The sequence below is a fragment of the Pelodiscus sinensis genome, unplaced genomic scaffold (genome assembly GCF_049634645.1).
Source record: "Pelodiscus sinensis isolate JC-2024 unplaced genomic scaffold, ASM4963464v1 ctg37, whole genome shotgun sequence".
Lineage (NCBI taxonomy): Eukaryota > Metazoa > Chordata > Testudines > Trionychidae > Pelodiscus > Pelodiscus sinensis.
In genome coordinates, this window is record NW_027465869.1 from 1,048,719 (window position 1) to 1,069,457 (window position 20,739).

Genomic DNA, 20,739 nt, shown 5'->3' on the forward strand with positions numbered 1-20,739 from the left:
GCTGGTTTGGCTGAGTCACTTTCCTGCCCCTCCCAAGCATTGTCTCCATGTCTCTCCATCACCTGGAGCTGATGCCAGCAGAGACTGTGGCTGCCCCAAAGGGTGAGTAACAGGCATCAGGGAGGCTATGTCTACAGTGGTGGGTATACACTGCCTGCCTGCTCTTGCGCAGTAAGTTTTACAGTAAAGCATGGTAAGAAAGCTTCTTGCACAAGAGCTAAGCTCTTTTCTTACAAGTATAAGCTCTCTTGCACAAGAACTCTGTGTAAGAGGGCAGTGTGGATGCGTGGCAGGGGTTTCTTGAGCAAGAAAGCCCTATGGCTAAAATAGCCGTCAGAGCACTCTTGCACAAGAGAGCATCAACACTACTAGGGGCACTTCTGTTCAAAAGCACATTGCGCACTTGGCAGTGTGGATGTGTTCTTGTGCAAGGAGCCGCCAGTGTAGATATAGCCAGAATGTCCCCACCCAGGGTGGGCCCAGAGGGACCACAGTGAACATTTCCCTGCCACAGACCTGCTGCTCAGCCTGGGCTCCTAGATTACGATGTTGGGAGGTAGCAGCCTCTGACCCAGGAAGCTCAGCCAGCTCTAGGGCTCTGTACCCTGAGCTGAGACAGACACCAGCCGCCTCTGCCTGTGCAGCAGCCTCTACCCCTCCTCAAATACCTGAGCTGCCTCCAGGCTGCCTCTCAGCCACCAAGGACAGCTCAGTAGATGCAGCTTCCAGCTGGAATCACTAGACCTGAACCCGGCCCAGAGAACCAGGCTCTTTAAGTGACCAGGAACCAGCCTACAACGGGCATTCGGCCTGTAACTCAATGGATCTGAACTGAACGGGGCGATCCCAGCCCAGCAGTGACTCTGGGGGGAGACCCGATCCCGGGCGCCACTCAGCCCCGCCCCCTCCGGCCCCCGAATGCTGAGACGGGTTTTAACGGGGACATTAATTGGGAGCCGTCTGCTGGGGGGGAGGGGTGAGGCTGCCCCGGGTATTTGCCTCCCGACTGCTGAGCCCTTAGACCCAGAGCTCCCTTGGCTGGGGGAGCTGCCAGTGTCCCTCCCCCCCCCCCCCCGCCGTCACCGCCCCGCCACCGCAACCCTCTCTGCGTCTCTTCACCCCCCCCATAGTGTCCCGATCCCAGCTCTGCCCTCCCCAAATTCTTGCCCCGCCCCCCGGGCGGGGGCGTGGCCTGGCAGCTCCCGCTCTGGCCCGGAGTCACTGACCCGCTGCGCACGCGCGGCCTGACGCCCCTCCCCCCAGTCAGTGCACCCGCCACTCCCCGCCCCTGCTCCGGCCCCGCCCATCCCCGCACGCGGCAGGGGGAGGCCGCAGGTTCCGCTGTAGACGCTGCCCCGCGCCGAGGGAACCGTTGGGTCCGTTACTCGCTGCGCTGCAGCTTCCGCTTCCGGGCAGAGGCGCCGCCGAGCGTGGGGCGGGGCTGGAGGCATCGGAGGAGCCGAGGTGGGGCGGGGCGGGGTAGCCGATGTGTGAGGGGGGGCGCGGAGGCCGGGGCAGATAAATCGGCGGGCGGTTTTGCCCTGGGAAGGCTCCACGATCACGTGACACGGACCCCACCTGCCAACCGTTTCCAACGGCTCGTGGCGGGGGCATCCCAGTGCGCATGCGCAGTGTAAGACCGGGAGGCCGTTGGAGACGTTGGGGGTCGCTCCTAGGCGGGGCCCCAGGACCCCTCCCATCCTGCCCGGGCAGCGCCCGCCCGCCGCCCCGAGCCCGCCCGGGAACGAGATTTCCTAGAGCGGGGAAGGGCTCCGCGGGCCGGATCCAATCAGGGCCTGGGGGCGGGGCGAGCCCAGGGCCCCTCTGCTCCCGCCCCCCTGCCCCCGGCCAGTCAGCGCTTGGGGCGGGGGCGTCTCCCTGCGAGCAGCGGGCGGCGCTTTGAAGCCTCTTCCCGCCCTGCCAGGGGCGCGGTGCCTAGTGGGAGGGGGGGCCAAGAGGGGTCCCCTCCAGACGAGCTGTACTCTGGGGATGGGAAAGCCCAGAGGCGCTCTGGCCCCGCCCTGTCCGGATTAGGCCCCGCCCCTTCCAGGCCAGCCAGGGGCCACTGTAAGAAATGTATGAAGTGACCTGGGGCCAAAAATTGTTGCCCACCCCTGTCCTAGGTGTCTCATGTGCGTCAGTCCCTGCTGGCTGACAGCGATATTGCTCCATTGCCGTGTGGGGGCTGCTAGAAGGAGCCTCAGTGCTCTTCAGTGCAGAGCTTGTGGCAATGAGAACCCCTTAGTCCATGTATCTGTTGAAGCAGCTTATCCCATAGCGTGTAAACTCATGCTCCACCTCTCGTGCGATGGCCCCGGATCTAATGCGAAGATAGGGACCATCCCATGCTCGTCAGCTGGAGCATGTATAAAGCTGACAAGTGGAACTGAACCTGGGACTGCATTAGTCCCTTGCTTGGCTCTGAGCCTGGATCTGCTTTAATGGGTATGTCAAAGTGTCCCAATTTATCTAGGTAGGTTCAGGTATCGCTTTAGTTCAATCAGTGGGCACCATTAGGTGTCTGATTAAATCCATGAAATAATGATCCTGCCTGATGATGTGAATCTCTGAGTCTTAGAATCTCATCTTGCAAATGTTCAGCAGCTGCATTTAATTTTAAGCATCTGAATAGTCCCCCTGACATCACTTAACTTCTGCCAATTGAGTCCTGACAAGAGCACCTAGGTCTGTGCTGCAAATAAATGGATGAAGACTAGGGGTTTGAAATATAGGAGCCTCAATGTAGACACCTACATCCATGTTCAGGCAGTTGAATATGGGGCTTGTTTTTCAGAACTCCTGGGTGCTCAGAATCAAATCCCATTGCTGCAGGTGTAGGAATGTTGAAACTCAAACCATGTATTGAGAGAAATGCATATGGCTTTTGGGCTCTAACTTGTGTATGTTGCTTATAGAATATCTAGACTCAAGCTTTTGCCCAAAATGGCAGTATCTGGCATGTCACCAGGGATAGAGTCTGGGGAGAATGGGGGTGTGGAAAGGCTTGCAGGCCCTTCGGAAATGTCTCCAAATTTTCCTCCTCCCCCTGCCAGGCTGCAGAACACCCATGTCTGTCTTCAGCTCAGCCCCTGGCCTACAGCGCCAGGGACAAGAAATGTCTGTGGTGGAGCCGGTGAGCTTCAAGGAGGTGGCTGTGTATTTCTCTGAGGAGGAATGGGCTCTGCTGGACCTGGCCCAGAGAGCTCTCTATGGGGATGTGATGCAGGAAAATTATGAGGCTGTGAGCTGGCTGGGTAAGGAGCCCTAATAAAATGTTAAGTAGCATGTTTATTTACATTTTGTTTACCCCTTCTGCAATATACATTGCATACATGACAGAAAAATGCACACTCCTTTTAGAGTTTAATGTTATGAAAGTTAGCCATATACATTTTTGTATAAAATAGAACTATTTCCTTTGTGTTCACAGTGGTTTTCATATACTGTTATCAAAATAATTGTCTGGTTATCAGCCACTTTATGGCTCAGTGTTTCTAACATTGCTGGGTTTTTTTTATTCTTTTACTAAGGCTCTTATTTGCTATTTTACCAAGAAAAAAAATGCAGAATCTCTTTCATTCTCCTGGTTCTGGCTGTCCCATGTAACAGCCACAACTTGGCTAATAAAAAGATATTGAACTTCATACCTTTAAGATTAAATGCTAAATACCAAAAATGAAGCAATGCTAGTTACCTGTGTATGGCAAGAAAGTGTCTTGTCAGTTTTACAATTTGAAATGAAATGGCGTTATTAAAAACCAATTCATTTCAAGCTTTCAGAACAGAATTTTACAAATCATGATTGCGGGTTAAATTCTAAAACCCTTGCATATTTACACTACGTTATTGTGTGTGTACGTGATATATACGCATGCATGCACCTTAGATTGTCTCCTTCCCTGGATTATTTACAGACATTTCTTTGGGAAGGGCCCATTTTTCCATCAGAATAGCTGCAAAAACAACAAGAATTCTTTTCCTATAACAATTTAACTCAATAGCATTTACACCATATTCAGCTGCTCAGTTCCTCCCCACGCTCTGCAGACTTAACTTCTCACTTGCTTTTTCCTTAAATTGCTTGCTTTATCTCCCAAAATGACTCTTCCAATAGCTCCCACGATAACCATACCAAGTTCCCTCCATTCACAGGGATCTGAATTCCCTGGCCTTGTACTCTTTTTCTGTACTCCTCTCACTATGCTTCCCCCTGTCTGCCAGTTGTTAAAGTTTACCTGTTGTGTGCCAACTTGTCTGGGCCTCAGTTGTATTTCTTGTGCTGAATGATACCCTTCCATGGACACGGGCTTATTTCAATACCCATTTAGTAAGGAGAATGGCCCTCTCAACTAGCCTCCACATCTCCTGGCCCTTAAGAAATTTTTAAATGCCCTATTTTTGTATGCCTCTGTTGGGGGAGGGAAGTGGAAAGGCATTTTTCTTTAATGTGCCTGCTTGACCCTTCAGAGGCAGATTCTCTGACTTAAGGCGATTAAAAGTCCATCCACTTCTCGGTCATTCTGGCTGCCAGCACACACTGATGGGTAACAGCGTGCTGCTTTTCTTCAGCAATTTGCTGCATAATTTCTATTTTACTTCTAAGATTAGTAACTTCCGCCCGCAAGCCTGCCAGGCCCTCACACAGAGCCTGTATCAGCCAGCCACTTTCTTCTCCTGGGAAATTGTGAATGAAAGAGAGCATTCTACCCATCCCTGATTGGCCAGCCAATCCTGACATTCCCCAGAGGAACACTCAAAAGGTCCTGTTTTCCCGTTAACTTTATGATAAAATTCCTAACAGTTGTTGCAGACTTACCCAAGCAATTTGTCAAGATGGGATCAGGCATGACTGTCCCCTATAATCCTGTTTGTAATACCAGATGTTAAAGAAGAAACAGGATACTCAGGAGTGGATTGGGAATACACCTCTTTATTGCAGATACTTTCGTCTTAGGCACCCAACATGCTGTTGTGAGTGAGCAGTGTTTTGGCACCAGTTATACTCCTTTATCCATTTTATTATGTTAATTCACTTGTCTATCGCTACTTCCCCATAGACCTTATTCAGTAATGTTAACTCCCATATGATGAATATTAATAGGCAGGTGATCTATATTATTATACCCGCTCCTGTTTACAGGATTTTTCAGTTAGATCAGCACTTTTCTGTATTACAGACTTCCCATGTCAGAAGGTAGCAGAGGTTACAAAGGATGTGACCCTGAAGGTATTTTTAGAGAGTAAGTAAAAATAAGCAAGAGACAAAACAAGACACTGTTGGCTGTGTCTAGACTGGCCAGCTTTTCCGGAAAATCAGCTGCTTTTCTGGAAAAACTTGCCAGCTGTCTACACTGGCTGCTTGAATTTCCGCAAAAGCACTGACTTCCTACTGTAAGAAATCAGTGCTTGTTGCGGAAATACTATGCTGCTCCCATTCGGGCAAAAGGGCCAGTGTAGACAGCTCAGATTTGTTTTCCACAAAAAAGCCCTGATCACGAAATGTTCTTCCAGCCTAGAAAGACAGTTGTACTTAACAGGCTACGTCTAGACTGGCATGATTTTCCGGAAATGCTTTTAATGGCAAAGTTTTCCGTTAAAAGCATTTTCGGAAAAGCACGTCTAGATTGGCATGGACGCTTTACCACAAAAGCACTTTAAGTCTAGGCTTGTGTTTTGGAAGCAGCAAGGGGAGGAGGGGCAGGAGCCGGTGCTGTTAGAGGCAGCTGAGTGGGTGGTGGCACCAGGAGAGGCTGCTTCAAAGCATCTCTGCCTACGGTCTCTAGGACTGCCCCACAGAGAAGCGCTGCTGGACCCAGCAAAAGGAAGGACTGAGTAAGCCCAACTCAGCTCAGCCCAACTTCTACAACATTTAATCTACAGCGAGGGTAGCTCTTGAACACAATGTGAGCTGGGACTGAGTGCATCTTCCCTTATCGACTAATAGTGTACTCGATAACAATTCTGTCAACTACGCTAAGTTAAATACCCACTTCTTAACAAGTCTGTTCTAGGGATGTTAGCACAGGACCCAAGAGCAGTCGGTACAATCCATGTTAGGGAGAAGGAGGCCTAGAGCCAAAGACCCTGCTTCTCATCTCTGACCACAAGTAAGGGCAATTCACTTCCTGCTGCCATTGCTCATCCCTGGCTGCAGCCAGCCCTGTCTCAAGCCTTTCTCTAGCTTCACAAAGGTGTCTGGTCACACCCCGCACCCAGGCTCAGATTACCGTGAGCCTGGGCAGTTGTGAATATGCTGGCTTGGGCATTGTCCCACAGTGAGTCACCCCCATCTAGATAGTGTTGCAGTGCCCAGGGAAACTGAGGCACACAGAGGGTTACCATAATACAGTAGAAATCACATGCAACATAACTCTCTCACAGTCCTCACCCTCCTTCTGCCCAACAAGTCTGTTGCTCTCAAGTTGTCTGAGTTACCACAGTTTTCTTTAGACTTGGTTTGAGCACAGGGAATCTTCCTTGTGACACATACTCTACCCAGATTCCATGTGCCTTCACCGTGCCTGATTTCTCCCCTGTGCAGGATTCTCCATTCTCAAACCTGACCTGATTCTCTGGCTGGAACGAGGGGAAGTGCCGTGGGCCTTGATTATCAAAGAAACAGAGCTCCTGAGACAAACTGGTGCAGTTGAGGAGTCAGGGAAACTGAGCCAGAAACTATCCGGTGAGTGCAGGAAGAAGCTGGGTTTCCCCAAAATGAGCAGTGAGTGAGAGACCTGACTTCGACCCCATGTCTCCCAGGTAGGGCTGCAGGTGTTATCACGGCAACCACCTGTCACAGCTCCTCAACCATCATGTTAGCTGTTAGGAGTTTCCTCCATTGGGGATGTTTGGGTGGGGTGTGGAAGCAGAATCCAATGTTTCACTTTCCAAAACTATTATTGTTTTGTGCTTTCTGTCTTTGCCATTCCCCTGTGGGTCCTTTCTCCCCAGTACAGACAGTGAGTCCTGCCTCGATTCCCTCTCCCCTTGCAGGTGCGAGGACAGTGAGGGAGAACAATGAGAATCAACAGCAGGACAGTCCTGGCACCATAGAATCACAGGGAATGTTTCTGGAAGGAGATGAAGGGGATGTTTCCCAGTGTGTGGAACAGAGGGAAACCTGGGGAAATCAACACAGGGCAAAAAGGCAATTGGAGAACAATCCAAGCAGGAAAGCAGAGGAATCCATGGAATGTGGAGGAGGATCCAAGGATCCCAAGGAAATTTTAGCCCAGCAGACAAATCACAATGGAAAGAAATGCTGTGATGAAAGCTCAGATTGTGAGAAAATATTAAGTGAGAAGTCAGGCCTTATTCTGCCCCAGCGAGGGCACACAGGAGAAAGACTCTGCAAATGCCTGGAGTGTGGAAAAAGTTTGATTGATCTGTCATCATGTATTGAACCTGAGGTTACCCCCATGGGGGAGAAATCCTATAAATGCTCTGAGTGTGGGAAAAGTTTCACTTTCAGATCACATCTTAGTAGCCATCAGAAAACCCACATTGGAGAGAGACCGTATAGATGCTTGCAATGTGGGAAAAGCTTCAAACAGAAGTCAAGCCTTATTGTACATCAGAGAATCCACACAGGGGAGAGACCATATAAATGCCCTGAGTGTGGAAAAGATTTCACTGAACGATCAACCCTCAGTAGGCATGAGAGAACCCACACAGGAGAGAGACCATATAAGTGTTTCCATTGTGGGAAAAGTTTCCGATTCAGTTCAAACCTTTTTATCCATCAGAGAGTGCACACGGGAGAGAGGCCGTATAAATGCCAGGAGTGTGGGAAAGCTTTCGCTGTACACGCGTACCTCCTTAACCACAAGAGAACACACACAGGAGAGAGACCATATAAATGCCACGAGTGTGGGAAAGGATTCACTGAACGATCAGCTCACTATAGACATGAGAGAACCCACATCAGAGTGAGACCATATAAATGCCAGGAGTGTGGGAAATGTTTCCTTTCCCAATCAGATCTTATTAAACATGAGAGAACACATACGGGAGAGTCACCATATAAGTGCCATGAGTGTGGGAAAGGTTTCACTATACAATCAGCCCTCAGTAGACATGAGAGAACCCACACGGGCGAGAGACCATATAAATGCCACGAATGTGGGAAAAGTTTCGCTGAACAATCAGCTCTCATTAGACATGAGAGAACCCACACAGGGGAGAGACCATATAAATGCCATGAGTGTGGGAAAGGTTTCACTGTACGATCAGACCTCATTAGACATGAAAGAACCCACACAGGAGAGAGACCATATAAGTGCTTCCATTGTGGGAAAAGCTTCAGTGTGAGTTCATACCTTTTTGTCCATCAGGGTGTGCACACGGGAGAGAGGCCGTATAAATGCAATGAGTGTGGAAAAGATTTCACTTTTCAATCAGCCCTGAGTAAGCATGAGAAAACCCACATGGCAGAGAGACCATGTAAGTGCTTTGACTGTGGAAAAAGGTTCAAAGGGAGGTCACACCTTGTAAGCCATCAGAAAGTGCACAAGCGAGAGAGAGAGAGAGACCCTATAAATGTCAGACACTTCAGGGGGTAGCTGAATGAGTCTGCACAGCAGGGGTGACCAACCCATTAGAGACAAAAAGCCAAAATAGAGGTGGTGGTGGTGGTGGGGCATTGTTGAGCGAAAAGACCCCAAAGACTTGCACTGGGAGACAATAGGTGCTGATATGCTGTCCTGTGACATGCCATCACAAAAAACGCACTGGGAAGGGGTGAGAGGAGCAAGCTCTGGGAGGGAATTTGGGTGCAAAAGGAAGTAGAGAGGATGCTGGGTCAGAGATGGTGTTCCAGGCTGGAGAGTGTTGGGGTCAGGTGGAGGGTTGGGGTTCTGCGCAAGCTGAAGGCTTGTGGCGATGAGGGTGCAGGAGTTTGGGCTGGGGTGCATGTGGGGCTCAAGGAAGGGAGGCGGGGAGTATAATGGGCTCGGGACAGGTTTGCGGTGTATGGATGGTGCAGGGATGTTGTGGCAGAAGATTGGGGGTGTGGGGGTGCAGGAGTTTGGGGATGTGAGAGGCTCAGGATGGGGGATTCCAGTGTATGAGAGGGATTCCAGTGTATGGGATCTGGGAGGTTGCAGGAGTATTATGATGCTGTGACCAGATGGGGGCTTGGTGGCCAGGCTTCATTTTTAAATAAAATATGTCAAACACAAAAGATTTCAGTGTTGTCTTTATTTATGAGGGGGGCGGGGAACCTCTTTTGAGTCATGGGTCACTGACCCACAGAAAAATCAGTCAGGGCCACAAAAGTGAGATGCAAAACAACCACCCGTCCAAAAAACCCCTAACTCTCACTAATGTGGCCCCAACTGTGTTGGTGGGGGCAGGGGAACAGGTTGCTGGGGCACGGTGCTGGGGGTGCTGTGGCAGGAGGCTGGGACAGGATGCTGGTGGGTACTGGGGCAGGGGGTTGGTGGGGTCTGGGGCAGGGTACTCAGTGGGGGTCTGGCCAGGGGGAAGGTACAGAGACAGCTGGGGATGTTCTTCCCTTCCCCTCCATTCCCTTCTCTTAAACAACTGGTGCACGTCCTGAAATGCCTGGTCTGTTGCTCTGCCGGGATCTTCCTGCTGCCTCCCTGTGCAGGATGTGTGTGTGTGTAGGAGTCTGAGGACTGCATGCCAGCTCCAACTTCTCAGGAAGCGTACACTTCCTCTGTTTCCCATAACAGCTGTCTGCTTCCTGAGAAGTTGAGCTGTCATGCAGTCCTGGAATTCCTATTCCTTTCCCCCCTCTGCCCCCTGCACAGGCAGGCAACAGGGGGAAAAGTCCGCGTAGTATGACAGCAACGTCATTTCAGGGAGCGTGCCAGCTGTTTAAGGGAGGGGAAGGGCAGCCTGTGCTCTTCTTGAGACACAGGACCTAGTTTGTAGCTGTGAGACTTCTCCCTGCTCGCCACAGGAAGCCAGTGTGCTACCTCCATTTTCACTGGCAGTAGCATCAGTGAGGGCTTTTTGGGCATGGGAGGGAATTGGGGGGGCTGGAACACCTCGCAATCAACTGGTCATGCCCCTGCAGTCGACAAGTTGATCGCTATTGACAGGCTGGTGACCATGGCTCTAAATTCAATCCTCCTTTCCCCTAGAGCCAGGCCCACCGCTCTAATCCAGTCCCCCTCCCCTTTCTCAGAGCCAGGCACAACTCCCTCCTCTCCCCCCCCACTCTAACTCAATCCCCTTCCCCAGAGCCAGGTACCCCCCCACTCTAACCCAATTCCCCTCCTCTTCCCCAGAGTGAGGCACCCCCCCCCGCTCTAACCCAATCCCCCCCAAGCTGGACACCTCCCCTCCCTTCTCTAACCCACTTCTTCTCCCCCCACTTTCCCCCAACCTTATGCTCAGGTCCCGGAGCCCTTGCCACTGCCACCACGTGCACCTGGGATGCCGTGTGCACCCCCGCACACACCTGATCCCCCCTCCCTTCTCCAAAGCCAGGCATCTCCCCCCCCTATAACCCAATTTCCCTCCCTCCCAAACTTATGCCCAGATCCCAGAGCCGCTACTACACCTGAAGCCCTTGCCACTGGTGGAGTCCCTGTTGGAGTCACTAGGGGTGTGTCTAGACTACAGGCCTCCGTCGACGGAGGCATGTAGATTAGCCAGATCGGCAGAGGGAAATGAAGCCGCGATTAAAATAATAATATGCCTCGTGAAACCAGGTTTACCTGTGCTGATCAAGAAAGGCTTCTCTGTCGGCGCGGCGCGTCCAGACTGCCCCGATCTGCCGACAAACAGCTGATCGGCAGAGCGGGGCAGCCATTTAAATTTAAATGAAGCCGCGATTATTTTAATCCCGCTGTGCTGGGATGCAGACTGGGATCTGTGTGCAGCCCAGCCTGCATGTGCAGGAGATGATGCAGTGCTCTGTGAGCGGAATGGCATAGGCCATGAGCACACATGCGGCTCAGAGCATCCCAACCGTGAGCGTGGTTAACCTGAGCAGTTCTGGGTTCCAACCCGATTCCATCAGGAGCTGCGATTTCTTTCTTCATGAGCCATGGGTTGGCCACCGCTGCTGAACAGGCTAAACAAAAAACAACCACAAGCGGTCTGGTAGCACTTTATAGACTAAGGCTACATCTATGCTGCAGCCTTCTGCAAAAGCTTATGCAAATGAAGTGTGGAGTAGAATATTGCTTTGTTTCATTTGCATACTTAATTAGCAAGCTGTTTTTGTACAAAAGGTTTTTGTATAAAAAGGAGCCATGTCTTCAAAAAGTGAAACAGCTGAGCACTCTGCAGAGAACAGGCCATAGCGCTGCTGGGAGAGGCTCCATCATGCACAGACTCTGCGCAGGGTCAGACTGCTGGGAGGAGGCTCTGGCCATGGACTTTCCTCCCCTCTCTGTTACCTCCTGCACCTGGGGCTGAAAGGGACGTGGGCTGCCAGACAGTCCCGCCCAGCTGCCTTCCCCAGTAGGGCTCACACATTGTCCCCAATTGTAGCCAGACAGGAACCCCCCTTGTAACATCCATTTTTGCTTGCCTGGAGCATACAGGGCACGCAGAGCAGAAGGCCCAGGCTGTGTGACCGTGAATGGCTGTAAACAGAGATACACCAATTGCTGACCAAGAGGCTGCCAAGGAGTGTCCTTGACTTAACCTATATTGATACGAACACACAGCCGTCCGTGGGGGGAGGAATCTCTCGCCCAGTAAAAAAATGTCTAGTACTCACAATTTAGTTATCTCTCTAGCAAGTGTAAATTAATTTGAAACTTGCTTGTAAGAACTGGCGCCATAAAACGGACCAGTACAATTCGGCATCTTAGATAAGAAAGAGGATACGGGCCCCCAGGGGTATATAGACGGGTCCAGCAGCGCATTTTCTCTGAGTGTCAATCTACCATCTATCTGCTGGTCGGGTTTGGTGTTTGATCTCCCGAGGTTCCAGAGGGGACGCCCACCTCGTATTCGTCTTTCCTAGGAATTGAGAGACCAGCCCTGGCCTGACACGCTGGAGTCGAGAGGCACAGAAAGGGGTAAAAATTGTACCTGGATGTGGTCCTTTGTTTAAGTATATATATACATAGTGTTAGAGCTCTTTAAAGATTAAGCTGTCACTTGGTACCATTATTTCTATTTTCTATCTTTATTTTCTTTGTAACCATTTTTAAAATCTGTATTTGTTAACAGTTAAGAAAGAGAGCAATAGCCATTGTAATCATATGTTTTTATAAGTCTTTTAATAAACCTGTAACTGTTTAAGCTTTAACCTGACTCCTTCAGTTGCTGTAATAGAACCAAGCACAATTTAAAAGAACTTCAGCCGGTCATAAAGGGACAGACACAGGGAGAGCTTGGGCGTTTGGATCTGTGTCACTCCCAGGTGACAAGATCCGTTGGGGCACCTTTTCAGCCTTTCCTAGGCTGCCCGCTGTGAAGGAACCCCTGTGTTCTAGCAGCTAAAATCTAAGGTGTAATAAGCTCTTCCTATATAACGGGGCGTGTGTTGGCCTGCTGGCCACCCTCTGCGATGGGACCCCGGTCCTAGCAGTAAAGACACGGACGTTAAACCTTTTCTCGGAAACATACACACACACACTGCCCTGACCGTCGGCTGACACCAATGCACTGGCCTCGGCCTGAATTCTTGCTGCCCTTGGGTGCACCCAAATGCCCCTTCTGCGGGGTGGGAGGCTCCCCAGCTCACACCCCTCCTGTCACACTTGGTGCCGTGAGAACAAAGCTTGCAAAGGGGTTTGATTTTCCTCCATTTCCCCTTGCTGCTGCGCTAAAAGAAATCCTGAACCCGGACCCTTCTGTCGCTGGAGAGATGGAAATGGGGCCCTTCTTTAACTCACATTCTCCATCTACAGGCAATTCACTCTCAGCTTTCACCAGAGTTGTAGAAAGAAAAAGTCTAGTCCTGGAGTCCAGCTTTAGTAGAACCAAAGAGAGAACCAACTGCAATTTCCATCTTCTGAGGAGAAGGAAAGAGGATTTTCTTCTCCTCAGTTCTAGCCACATCAGCCCTGGGAGGAGAAAAAATAACCCTCCGCCCGCTGATTGTCCCCTGTCAGCTTCTGTAGCTTCACCTCCTTCCACAGCAGCTCCAGCTTTGAGCTACAAATCTCAAGGGACTGGTGAGGAAATGAGGAGCTGGCAGCTCGGGTTAGTGGCTTCCCTGAGAACAAGAGGTGGAGTGTTCACAAGGTGCATTCCCCGCCCCTGCAGAGCAGGGTGTTAGAAAGAGCCAGGAACAGAACAGTCAGCCAAGTTCCACCCCCCCTCCTCTCCCCTCCCCCTCCCCCTCCCCCTCCCCCAAGTATGTTTCTGTGTTGTAGTGGTTATCACATTTGCTTAACATGCACAAGGTCCCTTGTTCAAAGCCAGGTACAAACACAGGGTCTGCTCTTACTGCTTCTTCCCTGGGTGCCTAGGTAAGTACAGCTGCTTCTGACCAGCCTGTGCCTGGGATGAGCCCAACTCCCACATGACAGAGAGAAGTGATATCAGCTGAGAATGCCCCTGGGTGCCATCCTGGGGAAGCGAGATAAATCAGGCCAGGCAGCTGCTTGTGGCTTGGCCTTACCTGCCCTGGGAGGCTGGTGCATTGGTCCGGCTCTGTCTGCTGCCTCCCTTGTGTGACTTGCCCAGTGTCCACAGGCCAAATGTCGGAAAAGCCTCTTCCAAAAAAAGCAGAAGAAAAAGCTACACAAATTGGGTTTCAAAATTTGCGTAGCTTTTTCCAGTAGGCCAGTGTAGTGTAGACATATCCTGAATGTCGCTCAGCACTAGTAGGAGACAGGGAGGGACAAAAGGGTCTAACAGCACCTGCAGCCTTTCAGAACAACCCCCATCCCCAACCCCAAGAACCAGCCCTTCCCTCCACCCTCACTGGGGTCTGCTGGGAACTGTCTAGACTCAAGCCCACCCCCAGTGTCAGCCTAAGGATTGCCTGTGTCAGTGACATCACAAGGGGCTTTTGCAGCACCGCATCTTATTGGCTAATGGAGTTTGGGAGGCGGTGACCTCACAGAGAGTCCATGACAATGGCCAGGTGGGACAGGCTGCAGGGCAGAGGCAATCTCAGAAACCCCCCCATGGCTTTGCTGCAGGGAGTCTCCTTCCTTAGTGTTGCCCTTGTGGCCTTTTTTGAGAATTCTCATTTCCCTGACCTAGAAGGCAGATATCCCTGTGGAGAAGGGAAGAGCCTCCAAGAAGGCTATACTTTATACAGCAGGGGAATTAGCTCAAGTAGTAGAGTGCTTGCTTCGCATGTGAGAGGCAGTGGGATCGATGCCCATGTTCTCCAGTGTTGGGAGAAATCCCTGTTTTCCTTTTTACTGGCAGAGCCAGCCAGGGGGCTAAGTAGCTCCAGTAGCCCCGTCCCGCTCCTCACCATTTCCTACTTGCTGTCCCCAAAAGCCAGCCACACTGGGGCAGGCAGCTGCTGGACACCAGCCTTCATGGAACTTCTTCTCAGCTGGGGAAAGGGACAAGCAAGGGGCGATGGGACAGAGGTTTATGCAATGACGACAGGGGTGCAGAAAGCAAATAAATTATTTTTTCTCCTACTCAAGAACCAGGCTGACAGAATGAAACTGATCAGTAACCAAGTTAAAAATAAACCAAAAGGAAGCATTTTTGCACCCAGTGGAACTCCTTGCCAGAGAATGTTGTGAAGGTGAAATCTACAAGAAGGTCCAAAAAAGAACTGGATAATTTAATGCAGGAAAGGTCAATCAATGGCATTTCACCAGGATGGACAGGGCAGGTGTCCCTAGCTGGTGTATTCCAGTAGCTGGGAATGAGCGACTGCAGGGATCACTTAATAACTGTCTGTCCTGAGGATTCCCTCGGGACAATGAAATTGGCTGCTGTCCTGAGACAGTATCCTGGGCTAGTTGGACAACTGGCATGGCCCAGTCTGGCTGTTCTGATGTTCTGTTTGGCTGTTCTTGTCCTCTCTGGGCAAAGGAGAATGGGCCCGCAATCCTGAAGTGGACAGAAAATGGCCTGCGAAAGGCTGGTGTAGGTGAGCAAAAAAGCATGTTTCAGGTGTCCCTGATGGTCTAGTGGTTAGGATGCAGCACTTTCACTGCTGTGGCCTGGGTTTGATTCCCAGTCAGGGAAATGAGACTGAAATTTCACATGGCCACTGCCTGGTCATTTTTCTCACCTCATTACCACATGTTACACCAGCTGAGACCCAAGAGGTTACTTCAGGCTCCTTCCCACCTCTCCCTCACTGCTAAAACAACACTTGCTCTGACTGCGGGAAAAACTTCAGTAGTAGCTCATACCTTGTTACCCATAGGAGGATCCACACAGGAGAGAAACCTTTCAATTGCTCTGACTGCGAGAAAAGCTTCACTCAGATTTCACACCTTGTTAGTCATAGGATGAGCCACACAGGAGAGAAACCCTTCTATTGCTCTGACTGTGGGAAAAGCTTCACTAGAGGCTCACACCTTGTTACCCATAGGAGGATCCACACAGGAGAGAAACCCTTCAATTGCTCTGACTGTGGGAAAAGCTTCACTAGAGGCTCACACCTTGTTACCCATAGGAGGATCCACACAGGAGAGAAACCTTTCAATTGCTCTGACTGCGGAAAAAGCTTCAGTCACCGCACAAGCCTTTTAAACCATAAGAGGACCCACACAGGAAAGAAACTTTTAAGTTGCTCTGACTGCGGGAAAAGCTTCAGTGTTCTCCACTGCCGGCACCTTGCCTCCCAGCTCCTACCCAGTCAGCAGCAGCCACAGCCCCTTTCGACCACTGGATCAGCGCTGGAAGGGAGGCGAGAATGGGGCCACGCCATTCCGCTCACAGTGCACTACGTCATATCCTGCACGTGCAGGCTGCCTCCGCACAGCATCCCAGCCTGCACATGCTAGCAGCCGGATGCTGAGCACAGGGAGTGGCTCCAGCAGTGGCGAGGGCTTCATGTGCGGTGGCAGCTCACATTTTCCTAGGTCCTCCTGGGACACAGAAGAGGCCTCCCCTGGCCACCCATGGAACTGCTGGTTCAGGAAAAGCCAACTGAGCCATGGTGCCCTCCTCAGGGAGTTTGGTGAAACTGTTCTACTCTATGATCCCAGACAACACCTTTGACTCCCAAAGTGCAGCCAGTCCCCATTTCTGGTCTGTGGAGAGGTTTGAACTCGAACCCCACTCCCCAGGGGGAGAAACGCTGCACTAGGGGATTCCTCTACGACCCCGAGGGCCCCCACGGCCAGGAGTTCCCGGCAGCCCCTTTCCCACCACTTCCACGGAGGAGGCGGCAGGTTCTCAGGGGAGGTTTCCCCAACACAGAGATCTGCCTGGATGGAGAGTGGAGGAGCAAAGGGAGGGCCTGGCCAGGATCGCCCAGGGCCAGGGCAGGGCTCACACGGCAGCACCCGCGGCAGGGAACCTGTTGCTCAGCCAGGCCCAGAACTCTGTGTCTCCCGGCCACTGGGGCCAGCCCAGATGTATCCAGCCTCCTGATGACTTGAGAGTCCCAGCTGCCTCTTCCTGTGTAGCCTGGAAGAACAAAAGCGACTCGAGACCTCAAAGAGATGCTCCCTCGATGCCAAAATCTCCACCCAGCTCAGGGGTAGCATCAGCAGGAGCCAAATAAAAAATTGTGAGATTGGTTTAAACTAAATACATTACAGAGAAATACACAAATTATGTTTTTATGAGCTTTGCTTTCTGGGCCCTAAGCGCACGCTTGGGTCGGTCTCAGCCATTCCCTGCAAACCGGAGGACTTGAAACACTTTTCCCATGACAGCCGAGGGGGCGGCTACACCCCAGGGCCTGTGGGGACAGAGCGGTGCCAGCAGAGCCCCCTCACTGGGATGCAGCCCACAGGCACAGCAGGGGTGTTTCCGTTGCCACGACAACAGCCCCTCCCCTGGCAAAGCCCTCCCCGACCTCTGGCTGGAGCAGTCATGCCTAGCAGTCAGAGCAGGGGCTGTGGGTCAGAGCTGGGCTCAGGAGTCCCTCAGCAGCTGAAAGGCCGGTCTCCCGGGCTCAGACTTGAAGGGCCGAAGGGACCATCATGAGCACCTGGTCTGACCCCCTGCACCTTGCAGACCCCAGAACCTCACCCACCCCTCCGGTCCAGCCCCACTCTCCCTGGCTGTGTTACTGACGCCCTCACGTCACGGCTCAGCGATGGGGAGGGATGGAAAATCCCCCATTGACACGACTTGATCCCAGCCTGGGACCCTGCCCCACACTGCAGAGGGAGGCAGCCTCGTCCACCCTGCCCCCACGGGCTCTGCACATCTCCCCCTTGACAGTCCCTTCCCACCCCCAGACACGGGATCAGTCGGCGCAGGCGTGTTCTGGCCGGAGCCCCCAGCCACACGGCGGGGAAAGAATTGTCTGGAGCCGCTCAGCACGGGGAGCCCACGTTTCCCTCTGCGGAGCGCGGGGCAGCCGGTCCAATTCCTCCCACTCACGTGAGTTCAAGGGCTGCGGATGGGAGCTGGGCAGCACAAACGCTCACACTGACTCCCAGTTGCCTGAGCCCCCGTGTCGGGGGCACAGCCGGGGGGTGGCTACCCCTCGAGATGAGCCCTTCCCAGGGCGTTGTGCTGCCTTTACTGCAAGGCCGTGCCCTTTCCCCACACTCAGTGTTAACCTGGCTGGTCAGCCACGTCTCGAGGGGTGTCTGCTAACACCTATGTGACTCCGCGGCCTGGCACCCAGAGGGGTCCCCTCGGTTAGAGGCTCCCAGGCCCAGAGGCCTCGTCGAGAAGTGAGTCTCCTCTCCCTCCTGAGACATATGGCCAAGAGGTCCAGTCCATAGGTCAGTCCCTTCTATCAGGAGCAATAGGGCCTAGCTCAGAGGTGAGTGCAAACTTCCAAGGAACTCTCTTGCTACGGGTAGTGGGGTTAGCTGGACCCGGGCCCTCCCGCTACCCTGGGTCCAAGCCCCGGGCTCTGTTGGCCGTGGAGCAGGGACTCCGACCGCCACACGCTGAGCTTGCGAGGAGCAATCCCCGCCTTGGGCACCTTCGGACCAGCTCTGGCACATCTCTCCTGTCGTGCAGCCTCTGGGCAACGTCCGGCTGCTGCTGGAGTCTCCCGCCGCCCCGTTACACCGAAATCCTGCCTTGCTGCAGATGAGCACTCATAGTTTCCCCCTCCTGAAATAGCATTTTCCAAGGGCCGGGACCCTTTGTGGAAGCCTCCCCATCCGCAGGCTGAAATCCTATTTCAAGTGTGTTCCAGCACCAGCTGGCAGGGTCCCATGTCTCTGTGGGTCCGACCGTAACTTGGGCTTCAAGGGAAAACACAAAGCCATTTCCAGATTAGTGCTCTGAGCACTGGGCCGGCAAGGTCCTTACTCACCATGAATGGCTGTGTCTATAAGACCCAGATTAAAAACACAGGTATTGGGGGAGTGGGAGCCGTGTCAGTCTGTGTCTATAAAAACAATGAGGGCTCCAGTGGCACCTCAGACTAATGGATTTATCTGGGCGTCAACTTTTATGGGCAAACCCCACGTCCTTGTTACTTTCCTACGTGTCTCCAGCGTCCATCCAGGACCCATCACATGCTCCATGTCCAACGCCAAGCCCTGAGACACACCCACACGGGCTCCAGTCTGTCAGAGACAGACACCCCCAGGGTCTGGGCCAGCCATTCTGCAAACTGCACCATGCGCCTGGGGAGGGGAGGACACAGACTGACAGGACCAGACATGCACCCAGACATGCACTCACACCCCTCCAGACAGGCCCTGAGACAGCTCCAGCAGCCCCTCAGCCTGGTCTGTGTCGCCTGGTGACCCCCTCAGCCTCACACCCACCACCTAACAGCTGCTCAGGACCCACAGAAACGGCATCCCGCTCCCATCACCTCCCCAGCTGGGCCCGTAGCCGGGGTGTCCAGGGACGAGGGTCTCTGGGCAGGGTCTGCAGGCAGCGCTGGAAGAAGGACACGTGCCGCCCCTTCTGGGAATCCAGCCGCTCCTCATCCCAAGAGCCCGGATCCTTCCCCATCATCTGAGCACCCCCCTTGGGCACTAACCTGCCCCTCTCAGCCATTACCCACCCCCCCCACCTCCAGCCGCTAAACCCCCAACCTCCATCATAACCTGCCTAGCCTCTAACCCCCCCTACATCAGCCATTAACCCTTCCCCCCAGCCATTGACCCCTCCAGCCACTAACCCCGCCTACCTCAACCATGAACCATCCCAGTCACTCACCCCCTCCCACCTCTACCATGGACCTCCTTGCTGCTAACCCTCCCCCCGACTCAGCCACTAACCCCACCATCTCAGGCATTAACTTCCCTAGCTACTAACACCCCCAACTCAGCCACTGACCCCCCCGGCCACTAACCTCCTCCAACTCAGCCATTGGCCACTAACCGCCTCTAACTCAGCCACTGACCCCCCGGCCACTAACCTCCTCCAACTCAGCCATTGGCCACTAACCCCCTCCAACTCAGCCACTGACCCCCCGGCCACTAACCCCCTCCAACTCAGCCATTGGCCACTAACCCCCTCCAACTCAGCCACTGACCCCCCGGCCACTAACCCCCTCCAACTCAGCCATTGGCCACTAACCCCCTCTAACTCAGCCACTGACCCCCCAGCCACTAACCTCCTCCAACTCAGCCATTGGCCACTAACCCCCTCCAACTCAGCCACTGACCCCCCCAGCCACTAACCTCCTCCAACTCAGCCATTGGCCACTAACCCTCTCCAACTCAGCCACTGACCCCCCGGCCACTAACCTCCTCCAACTCAGCCATTGGCCACTAACCCCCTCCAACTCAGCCACTGACCCCCCAGCCACTAACCTCCTCCAACTCAGCCATTGGCCACTAACCCCCTCCAACTCAGCCACTGACCCCCCCAGCCACTAACCTCCTCCAACTCAGCCATTGGCCACTAACCCCCTCCAACTCAGCCACTGACCCCCCGGCCACTAACCCCCTCCAACTCAGCCATTGGCCACTAACCCCCTCCAACTCAGCCACTGACCCCCCGGCCACTAACCCCCTCCAACTCAGCCATTGGCCACTAACCCCCTCCAACTCAGCCACTGACCCCCCAGCCACTAACCCCCTCCAACTCAGCCACTGACCCCCTGGCCACTAACCTCCTCCAACTCAGCCATTGGCCACTAACCCCCTCTAACTCAGCCACTGACCCCCCGGCCACTAACCTCCTCCAACTCAGCCATTGGCCACTAACCCCCTCCAACTCAGCCACTGACCCCCCGGCCACTAACCTCCTCCAACTCAGCCATTGGCCACTAACCCCCTCCAACTCAGCCACTGACCCCCCCGGCCACTAACCTCCTCCAACTCAGCCATTGGCCACTAACCCCCTCTAACTCAGCCACTGACCCCCCAGCCACTAACCCCCTCCAACTCAGCCATTGGCCACTAACCCCCTCCAACTCAGCCACTGACCCCCCGGCCACTAACCTCCTCCAACTCAGCCATTGGCCACTAACCTCCTCCAACTCAGCCACTGACCCCCCGGCCACTAACCTCCTCCAACTCAGCCATTGGCCACTAACCCCCTCCAACTCAGCCACTGACCCCCCGGCCACTAACCTCCTCCAACTCAGCCATTGGCCACTAACCCCCTCCAACTCAGCCATTGGCCACTAACCCCCTCCAACTCAGCCATTGATCCTTCTGGCCTCGAAACCCCAAAATCAGACATTAACCCCTCTGATCTCTAGCTCTCCCCAGTAGCCAATAAATGCCTCAGACACTTACCCCCCCACCTCAGCCACTTTCCCTCCTG

The 20,739-nt window shown here is 53.2% G+C and overlaps 1 protein-coding gene and 1 non-coding gene across 4 annotated transcripts; both read left to right on the forward strand.

Annotated features, from left to right (window-relative positions):
• The first annotated feature begins 1,302 nt into the window (after positions 1–1,302).
• On the forward strand, positions 1,303–9,016 carry LOC102445827 (uncharacterized). 3 transcript variants are annotated; one of them, XM_075915814.1, is made up of 5 exons: positions 1,303–1,464; positions 3,054–3,254; positions 5,178–5,240; positions 6,542–6,682; positions 6,994–9,016. In XM_075915814.1, the coding sequence occupies exons 2-5, from the start codon at positions 3,068–3,070 to the stop codon at positions 8,559–8,561; spliced, it is 1,959 nt and encodes a 652-aa protein (XP_075771929.1). In that variant the 5' UTR covers positions 1,303–1,464; positions 3,054–3,067; the 3' UTR covers positions 8,562–9,016. The 3 variants fall into 3 exon arrangements, with proteins under 3 accessions (XP_075771929.1, XP_075771930.1, XP_075771931.1); XM_075915815.1 differs by lacking the exon at positions 5,178–5,240 and having other exon boundaries at positions 6,994–9,006; XM_075915816.1 differs by lacking the exons at positions 3,054–3,254; positions 5,178–5,240 and having other exon boundaries at positions 6,994–9,007.
• Positions 9,017–15,030: 6,014 nt separating this feature from the next.
• Positions 15,031–15,102, forward strand: TRNAE-UUC (transfer RNA glutamic acid (anticodon UUC)). Its single transcript has one exon. It is a non-coding gene; the product is annotated as a tRNA-Glu (tRNA).
• Positions 15,103–20,739: the final 5,637 nt, after the last annotated feature.